Source organism: Dipodomys spectabilis, unplaced genomic scaffold, assembly GCF_019054845.1.
Source record: "Dipodomys spectabilis isolate Male_0828 unplaced genomic scaffold, ASM1905484v1 ptg000302l, whole genome shotgun sequence".
In the NCBI taxonomy this organism is placed as follows: Eukaryota; Metazoa; Chordata; class Mammalia; order Rodentia; family Heteromyidae; genus Dipodomys; species Dipodomys spectabilis.
In genome coordinates this window covers 237307-247165 of record NW_024870979.1, presented here as the reverse complement: position 1 = coordinate 247165, position 9859 = coordinate 237307, and the positions used below count along the sequence as shown (strand labels likewise).

General features: G+C 49.9%; 1 protein-coding gene across 2 annotated transcripts in view; it reads left to right on the top strand.

Moving 5' to 3' along the window:
* Window positions 1–7725: 7725 nt before the first annotated feature.
* Window positions 7726–9859, top strand: part of Tmem181 (transmembrane protein 181) — a 39492-nt gene continuing 37358 nt past the window's right edge. The window contains exon 1 of one of the 2 annotated variants that reach the window (XM_042702068.1): window positions 7726–7785. Coding sequence is in view for 1 of the 2 variants with exons in the window: in XM_042702067.1 (XP_042558001.1) it covers window positions 8695–8702 (8 nt within the window). In the remaining variant the exon portion in view is untranslated. Of the gene's footprint in view, window positions 7786–8619; window positions 8703–9859 lie in introns of those variants that run through there. The other variant, XM_042702067.1, reaches the window with a different exon arrangement.

Sequence of the window (9859 nt, the reverse complement as noted above, 5' to 3'; positions counted from 1 at the left end):
CTGGGCGCTGTCCCTCAGCCCTCCAGCTCAAGGCTAGTGCTCTACCACTTGAGCCACAGTGCCACTTCTGGCGTTTTTCTTTTTGCTTATGTGGTGCTGAGGAATCGAACCCAGGGCCTCTGGCATGCAAGGCAAGCGCTCTACCACTGAGCCACCTTCCCAGCCCTCCTCCCTCCATTCTTATGTCTCCTCTTTGTTCTACCCCCCCCCCCCAAAATAACAACACATGTTTTCCTGATAGTCACTGAACAGAATTTTTCCAGGTCCATTCAGTTCCTTAAAAATGACATAATATTGTTCTTTCTAATGGATGAGTAAAATTCCCTTGTGAATAGGTAACACAGTTTTTGATCCACTCATCTACTATAGGGCATCTGGGCTGTGTCCATAACTTGGCTATTGGGAATAGTGCAGCAATGAACATGGATGTGCAGATGTCTTTACTGTATCCTGACTTGTAGTGATCTGGGTAGATGCCCAATAGTGGTATGGCTGGATCATAAGGTAGTTCTATGTTTAGTTTTTTTTTTTTTTGGTCCAGTCGTGGGGCCTAAACTCTGGGCCTGGGCGCTGTCCCTCAGCTCTTCAGCTCAAGGCTAGCGCTCTGCCACTTGAGCCACAGCGCCACTTCTGGCTTTTTTTTTCTTTTTGCTTATGTGGTGCTGAGGAATCAAACCCATGGCCTCATGCATGCAAGGCAAGCACTCTACCACTGAGCCACCTTCCCAGCCCTATGTTTAGTTTTTTGAGGAATCTCTAAATTACCTTTCAGAGTGGTTGTACTAGTTTACATTACTACCAACAGTGTAATAGGGTTCCTTTTTCCCACATCCCCACCAGCATTTGTTGTTGTTTGTATTCTCCAGGTTGGCCAATCTTACTGGAGTGAGAGGATCTCAATGTTGTTTTGATTTGTATTTCCTTTATGGGCAGGATTTGAGCATTTCCCATGTGTTTATTGGCCATTCTTCTGAGAAGTCTATTTAGCCCCTTTGCCAATTATAAATTGGGGCATTAATTTTGAGGTGGTCTCTGGCAACCTTTTTTTTTTTTTTTGTCAGTCATGGGGCTTGATCTTTGGATCTGGGCACTGTCCCTCAGCTCTTTAGCTTAAGGCTAGTGCTCTACCACTTGAGCCACAGCACCAGTTCCAGTTTTCTGAGTGGTTTATTGGAGATAAGAGTCTCATAGACTTTGTTGCCTGGCTGGCTTTGAACTGTGATCCTCAGATCTCAGCCTCCTGAGTAGCTAGAATTACAGATGTATGCCACTAGCACCTGGCACCTTTTTAAGAACTATATTGCCAAGGTCATAGGCTGCAGATTTGGGATTGGCCCTACAATCTGACTAATGCAGCCTCCTGGGAGACCTGACAGGTAAAGAAATCCATAGATAATTTCAGATTATGTTGGTGAGATAAGAATACTTCCAACTTCCTTTCCTTGTAGTTTCATCCACTCCGATCCCCTCTCCCATTTCTTTGGCAAAGGGGCTGGTGAATAAGAAAGTTGTCTCAATGAATACAGATCGAAGAGAACCAAGTCGTACCACTGGCTGATCTAGACTGGGCTATCGACTACTCATGTATCTATTTCAGTTATTATTGGGCATCTCCTATGCTCCTGATATTATTCTAGATGTGAGGGATACAGCATTGAGCAAGAGAGACAGGATCTCTGCTGTCATGGGACTTCTGCTGACAAATGGTCATACTGTGATGAATGCTAGCAATTTAGTAAACCTGGAGGCATGGTGCTAGTGGGTCTACCTCAAACAGGTGGTCAAGGAAATCTCTTTGAGGTGGCATTTGTTTGATAACTACAGAGCAGGGTATAAAACAGTGAGGAGAGGAAATGTCAAGAAAAGGAAGGAGAAAGGCAAAGTCTTTGAGGCCATACAAACGTGGTCTGATCAAGGGACAGACAGGAGCCAAGAGAATGTGGAGCATGGTGGTTAGAGAGCTGGGCAGGCTGCGGAGTGTGAGCCACGGCAACGAACATGGATGCCCAGACACTTGCAGGGAACGCTCACCGGGAGGATGTGACCAGAGCAATTTGCCTGCCTGTTCTCCAGCAAGCTTGTGAATTTTTGCTCAGAAGCAACTTCATCAGCCGAGTTAGATCCTGGAAGACCGGTTCACCACAGCTGGAAAAATGAATTCTGCCTCCTGCCCAGAGATCAAGCGGCCCGCAGGGTGCTTTTTACAGTGTTCTGTGGAGTCAGAGCAGTTGGACGGAATCACAGAGACTTTCATAGCAAGGTTGTGTTTTAGGTCACTGAACTCTTCTCAGATGCTCCACGTAGGCCGTATATCAATGGGGCTTTCCTCTACACCGGGCGAAATGCTCTTGGGTTTTAGGCTAGGGAGCTGACAGTCACAGCTGCCTCAGCTGCCTCCCCGCAAGGCAAACGTGCTACTACACTGTTCATTCAGCCCTTCTCACCATCGCTGTTTCCTCTTCCATAATTTATGACTAAAATGCACCAGCCCTTTTCTTCCTAGAGGGCCAGGGACTAACTTCACGTAGTTGACAGTGTTCTTGTCACAGGCTAAGGCAAGGGACACTGCTGCTAATGATGCATTTTCAAAAGGTGGCTAGTCCTCCGATGCTGACGCAGTCATGTGTCTAGCCATTACCTAACCTGCCAATGCTGGAAATCTGCAGGACGGTCATCCCAAGACTCGCAGTCATTTCCACCAAGCAAAACCAGTGATGACAGTTATACACCCTGACTGGAGAGGAAGATGCAAATGTAGTGGCTAGGGAGCTGGAATCCTGGCTTCTGAGTACAGCTCAGTCCTCTCCAATCTCTCTTACCATTGAATTCACCAAATGGTCAATTTATATATTAGAAAAGTGAGGCCTGGTTGGGTACTGGTGGCTCATGCCTGTAATCCTAACTACTCAGGAGCTGAGATCTGAGAATCATGGTTCAAAGACAAGAAAGTCTGTGAGACTCATCTCCGAATTAACTGGAAGTGGCACTGTGGCTCAAGTGGTAGGGGCTAGCCTTGAACTGAAATGCTGAGGGACAGTTCCTAGTCCCAAAGTTCAAGCCCCACAACCAAAAAAGCAAGCAAGCAAGCAAGCAAGAAAAAACATGAGGCCTGTAGCTGTTGTCTGCTAACAGAAGCTTATTAGACTTCTTTTACAAGAAGGACATGAGATGCAAAGTTGTTTGTTTTTTTTTTGGTCCAGTCGTGGGGCCTGAACTCTGGGCCTGGGCACTGTCCCTCAACTCTTCAGCTCAAGGCTAGCACTCTACCACTTGAGCCACAGCGCCACTTCCAGCTTTTTTCTTTCTTTTTTTTTTTTTCTAAGTGAATCTTTTTTTTTTTAATTTTTTTTATTTTTTATTGTGAAAATACTGTACAGAGGGGTTACAATTAGATGGGCAAGATAATGAGTACATTTCTTATCAAGCATTGTAGCCTCCTCCTTTGTTTCCCCTTCCCATCCATTCCCAGCCTCCCTCCACCCCCCACCCAATCCTCCCCCCCCCCCACCAAAGTTGTAAAGTTCGTTTTCGACATGACAACTTGTACTTCTCATTGTTGCAACTGGTCCACCTGTATCCTTATTTAAATGACTTGTTTTTCCCCTTCCCCTCCACAAATTATACCAACATCAAATACAGTGAAAGCAGGGGTTATACTGTGGGGGAGGGACATACAAAGCAACAAAGAAATAATCTTATAATATGTTAGAAACAAATGCGTGAAAGAAAAAAAACATTTGAATACATATCTTAGGGTTCATTTTCCTAACATCACCTTATCTGACCTTTTCTGCTTGACTCATATATATATATATATATATATATATATATATATATATATATATATATATATATACTAGATATTGCAAATAAGGGAAACCATGGGACCTATGTTTCTTTGGGCTTGGCTTACTTCACTTAATATAATTTTTTCCAAGTCTTTCCATTTCCTAACAAATGGGGCAATGTCATTCTTTCTGATGGAGGCATAGAATTCCATTGTGTATATATAGCACATTTTCTTGATCCATTCATCCAGCTTTTTTCTTTTTGCTTATGTGGTGCTGAGGAATCGAACCCAGGGCCTCTTGCATGCAAGGCAAGCGCTCTACCACTGAGCCACCTTCCCAGCCCCAAGAGATGCACAGTTTTTGGGAAGATAACAGAAGATGCTGTCAGCCATAGTCAACAACTTACCAAAACAAACTAGCCTAAATAATAGAGTAGTGGATCAACTTGTTGTTGGTCCAGTGCCAATGATATCTCTCACCTTTCTTTTTAACTTAGTAGTGATTTGCTGCCATTGACTGCTAATAAGTACTGCACTGTTGCTTTTCATGCATATCCATAGAGAGAAATGGCTGTTTTCCTATGATTCTCTCAAAAGGAGAAGGAATAACTTGAATTCTACAGCCAAATTCATTGAATGTCCTTTACAACCCCATCAAACAATAACAGTGAAGAAGACAGACATGTTGATCTGGGAACTTCATACCCTGAAGATGGGGTTAAATGGGTATGACTTCCATCAAAAACCCATTTAGCAGTATCTACTGAAGATGCACATACATGGTTTTTTGTTTGTTTGTTTGCTAGCCGTGGAGCCTGAACTCTGGGCCTGAGCATTGTCTCTCAGCTCTTCAGCTCAAGGCTAGTGCTTTACCACTTGAGCCACAGTGCCATTTCAGCTTTTTTCTGCTTATGTGGTACTGAGAAATCAAACCCAGGGGCTTATTCATGCAAGGCAAACACTCTACCACTGAGCCACCTTCCCAGCCCCACATACATGTTTTTTATGACCCAGCATTTCCTCTCAGGTGTGTACCCTAAAAAATGCACATATAAACTTGGTGCTGGTGACTCACACCTGTAATCCTAGCTACTCAAGAGGCTGAGATCTGAGGATCGCAGTTTAAAGCCAGCCCAGGCAGGAAAGTCCATGAAACTCTTATCTCCAATAAACCACCAGCAAACCAGAAGAGGCGCTGTGGAGCTGAAGAGCTGAGGGACAGTGCTCAGGCCCAAAGTTCAAGCCCCATGACTGACCAAAAAAAAAAAAAAAATGCACATAGATGCCCACCAAATGACATACAAGAGGTCAAGTGCAGAGGATACCCCTGTAATCCTACCAACTCAGGAGACAGAGATCAGAGGGATCATGATTTGAGGCAAAAGGCTTGAGACTTCCTCTAAACAAGAGAATGAGGCATGGTTAAAATGCCTATGATCTCAGCTACTGGAGAGGCAGAATGAGAGGATCAGAGTTGAGACTAGCACCTACAAAAATAGCCCCTTTTTAAAGAAAAAAAAAAAGTTTGGGTTGTAGTTTAAGTGGTAAAGCACCTGTGCCTAGAAAGCTTGAGGCCTTGATTTCAAACCCTAGTACTGAAACAAACTCCAAATAGCAACAGCTAAGAAAACAAAAGCAGCCAGTAGAATGGAAACAATTGACTTCTTCTATAGTTAAATATTGTACAACGATCAATTAAACCTTTCACAACTGCACATAACACACAAGAAAAGCAAAAGATGCTAGAGTCCATATAGCTACATTCCATTAACATAAAAAGTACACAACTGCCGGTGCCGGTGGCTCACCCATGCAATCCTAGCTACTCATGAGGCTAAGATCTGAGGACCCACACACATCCACGTCTCGCAGCTACGCCTAGTCGCACAGGCAGCTCCACTCCACTTCTGGGCTCTTACTAAATCAGTTATTCTCACTGGTTTTATGTCTCAATCTGAATCTTCCCTGACTGCTTACAATTGCTTTTGTCCATCTTCCCTTAGTCTAGCCTCCTTTAGAAGCAGCCATGCTAGCGTCCCCAGTCTTGCAGTCCTACTTTTCCTCCACCTTGCCATGTACTGGGTTAAATATGGACCCTTCCCATCAACTCCTGTGTCCTGTTTTTCTTGACAGCAAGCTAGGATTGTTAGCTTAGAGCTTCTGGATGTCAACTCAAATCTCACATGGCCAAGCCAAATAAGTGGGGTTTTCAACACCATTGAGGATCTGCTTGCTTGCCTACTCTGCGAAAGGGTACCAACACCTGCTAGCGAAACCCTGTGGTCCACGAAGAGAAACAGCTGCTATCTGACAGGACCATCCCCCCCCCTTTTTTTTTTGCTAAGCAATGTCACCCAAACCATAAGCACCCCCTCCAGTGCCTCTCCTCTTGGGAGTTGCCTCTAATGGTCTCTGAGTATCTCCTGCTGAGATTTTGCCTCCTGAGCACCCAGAAAAGTTGCGTTGTGCAGTTTCTTCATCTCTCCCACCTTCTCCCATCAGCCTGAAGTCCTCCAGCCGCCACACGCAACCCGCTCCATCAGGTCACTGGTGACCTCTAATCCAAGGCTTCACACTAGTTAGTCCTGCGGGATTTGACTCTGAGCTGGGATCTTTGAGCACTCTTAACCGCTTGCCTTCAGTGATAGTCTTTTCTCTGGTTCTTACCCCTCTGACAGGGTCTCTTCCTTTTACTATGTAAATTTCAATGGATCCTTCACTTATTCAAAGCGAATAGCACCAAATCCTGGAAAAATCTTGGTGTGAATTGTGGGCACTACATGTTACAGAATGGCGTTTTCTTTCCTCTGAAAGGGGGCATCGTGTAATTAGGCCTGAAACACACTTTCTCAGGTTGTGGGGCTTTCCAGGTGCCATAGCACCCACCTGGCCTCTTTCATAGTGTTTCCTTCCACTCACTATTGGGTGCTGCCAGCTTGTGCTACTCTGTGCTAAAGCACCCCCAAAATGCCTCTAGCCAGTCCTCTGGGTTGGTATTGCCCCCAGAGCCTCAGTAGTGGGAAGGGCTGTCCCAGCCTAATTGGGTCTGGTGTACTTGAGAGTAGAGCTGTTGACTCTGTCTTCTTACAGCTGTGTCTTGCACTGGGCTTAAGAAGGGAAAATGAAAAAGATTGATTTCCTGGAGAGCAGAGCAGGTGTGAGTACCACGTCTGCTCTCCTGGGACTTTGGCCCTCATCAGACCCAGCGCTGACTCACTCTGCCTTCTGAGAGAGCATCATTTGCCACATGAGCTTGAAGTGTGCCTCATGTCTGAAATATCAAGGCTAGCATCTGCATCCTGGGCTAGGCCACCAGATAAAGGACCATAAGCCAGGGCTAAAACAACAGAAATGCGCTTTCCCACCATTTTAAAGTCCAGAGGGGTTTCAGATGTTAAAGGGGTGGAGTTGTCACTCCCTGTGTTCCACGATGGAGACTGTGTCCCAGCCTCTCTCCTGGTTTCTGGCAGCCTCAGGTGTCCCTGGTTTGTAGATGACCTCCATCTCTCTGAGTCTTCACTACATCTTCCCCTGTCTCATCTCTGTCCCTGCCCCGCAGTCTACCTCTGCTTTTTCTGTAAAAGAAATTCCCCATTTTCACAGTCACCTTGATCCTAATGGTGTCATCTTAACTTGATCTTTGGCAGGAAGGTGTGGCTCAAGAAGTAGTGCCTGCCTAGCAAATGCAAGACCCTGTGCCCAAACCCCCTGTTAAACAAACTGACCAACTGACTAGATCATCTGCAAAGACCGTGTTTTTCAGATCCAAACAAGGACACACCCCCAGGCACTGGAGTCAGGCTCTGAACATCTTCCTGAGAGTCCAGTCAGCCTACAGGCTGTGAATTTAGGCCCAAAGCAGCAGCGGCATGTCCGTAGAACAAATGAAGATAAATGGAGTGGGTGTTGGCTGGCATCAGTCACTGCACTTGGAAGCTGATCTGCACATCTCACGGAACACTCTCAGCTCTCCTGCTTCTAAACCTCCTTAGCAGGTGCTCCTGGCTCTGTGGGTCTGAAGAGTGTAACCTTTATCTGTCCTCTGCCCCATCTGCAGAGATGATTGAAAGCTTGGCAGCCTGGAAGAGGGCTGTGTGTGTGTGTGTGTGTGTGTGTGTGTGTGTGTGTGTGTGTGTGTGTGAAAGAAAGAGAGAGCACACGTGCATGCACACTCTTTATCTGTGGGGTGCAGAAGGATAGTACCCAACGCAGAGAAAGCAATCTCTGCCCGACCTCTGAGTGAGGCTAGCTCTGGGCTGAAAGGTCACACAGAGTGACTAATTCATCCTGGTTTCAGCATTTAATATCGTTTCCCAGGAAACCCCTGGGTTCCAGAAATCTAAAGGGAAGAGACAAGCAGTAAATTGACAGGATCCAAAGACCAGAACTGGTGATGCAGGGCCCAAGGCTAGACTTCCTGATTGCTAATCCCAGAAGCCAGCGACTGCCAAGAAAGAGGAGGGCATTGGTTGTCAAGGTTGTTAAGGAGTCACGCTGAGACGTGTGCACGCCTTAGCACAACGCAAACTTTCAAGACTGTCAAAGTCCTGTGCATGAATGCCTCACTTTGGAGAGGAAGCACCGCACTCACTCGCCAAAGACTCCCGCTCCCCCGCCATTCGCCTCGGAGCGGGGGCCGGGCACGCATTCGCAGCGCGGGTGCGCACGTTCCTGCGCGGGCGGCCAGGCTGAGCCCCGTCGCCCCGCCTCCAGCCCCGCCCCTCGCCAACTCGCCCCGCCCCTCGCCGCGCTTCCGCGCACGTGACAGCGCGTCGCGCGCTGTTGCGCTTTCCGAGGCCCGCGGTTCGGCGGCCGCCGTCGCTCGGGCTGCGCTGCCTGAGGCGCGGCGTCGGGAGGGCTCGGGGCGCGCGGGCCGGGGCCCAGGCCCGGGAGGGGACGCCGAGATGGAACCGTGAGTGCTGGGGCGGGCGGCGCGGGGGGTTCTGCGGGGGTCCCCGGCTTCCCGGCGCGCTGCCGCGGGGCTCCTCAGCCGTGCGGGGCTTGACGTGGGTCTGGCGGAGCGGTCCGGTGGGGGGTCGTGGCGGGCGCCCGGCCCGCGCGCGCGGCGCTGCCCGGCGGCGCTCCCGGGAGGCGTTTGGTGACGTGGGCACGCCGGGGCCGGCACGGCCGGGCTGGGCCGGGGCCACCCGAGGTCCCCGACTTGGGCCTGTGGCCCGCGTCCCGCTGCGAGGCGCGGGGGCTCCGGCGGGTGAGCGCGCCCCGGGGCCGCCCGCCCTCCCCGGAGCCCGCTTTTCACGCCGCAGTCGCCCGCGTCCCCGCGCCGGAGGCTCGACGACGGCCCCGGCTGCAGTGCGCGCGCTCCGAGGCCGCCCGGCGGTTCCGGGGTCGGGAAGTACCGCGGAAGCGGGATCCCCGTCCCCGCTCTTCAGGCGCGTGCAGGAAAACCCCACCTGCCGCCGCCAGACCCGGTGTTTTAAGGCCGGGGCGCCTCCGCGCAGCTCCAGCGACGGCCTTCACGTGGGTGTGTCACCTCCGGCCTCGAGGGTCCTGCGGCGGGGACGCCACCACGGGGACTCCTCCGCTTGGGCCTGGCTCCCCAGCCGGGAGAGAGGCCGGGGGTGCGAGGGGTTTGCTCTCCTCCCCACCCCCGTTCCTCCTGCCACAAGACTGGGAACTAGACCCTCAGGAAGTCATCACGACAGTTTGCGTGCAGGACTGTGGCTCACAGGTGGGGGCACTGGGTCTCTTGCTCTGCGGGTGTGGGGGGCGCGGGTTCCCACAGCTCTGTTGGGCAAGAAGAGGGGGGCATTCCTGGAGGTCGTCAGCCTGCTGAGCCGCACTGACCTGGGAACCGCAAAGGTTTTTGGCTACTGCAGTCATAAATACTACTACCGACTTCATCTTGAGTGTGCCCCGGACTTTGGGTCCTGGTAGAGTCAGAGTACTGTCGGGGATGAGGAAAGTGACAAGGACAGGAGCAGGAGGAGAATTCTGGAGAAGGCAAGGCGGGGGAGGGAATGGGAGGAAGGAGCAGGGGCAGCCTAGACATACCACTTAGGGGCTGGGCATGGCCCCAGTGCAAGTGTTGGCCCTGGCACCTCCCTGCAC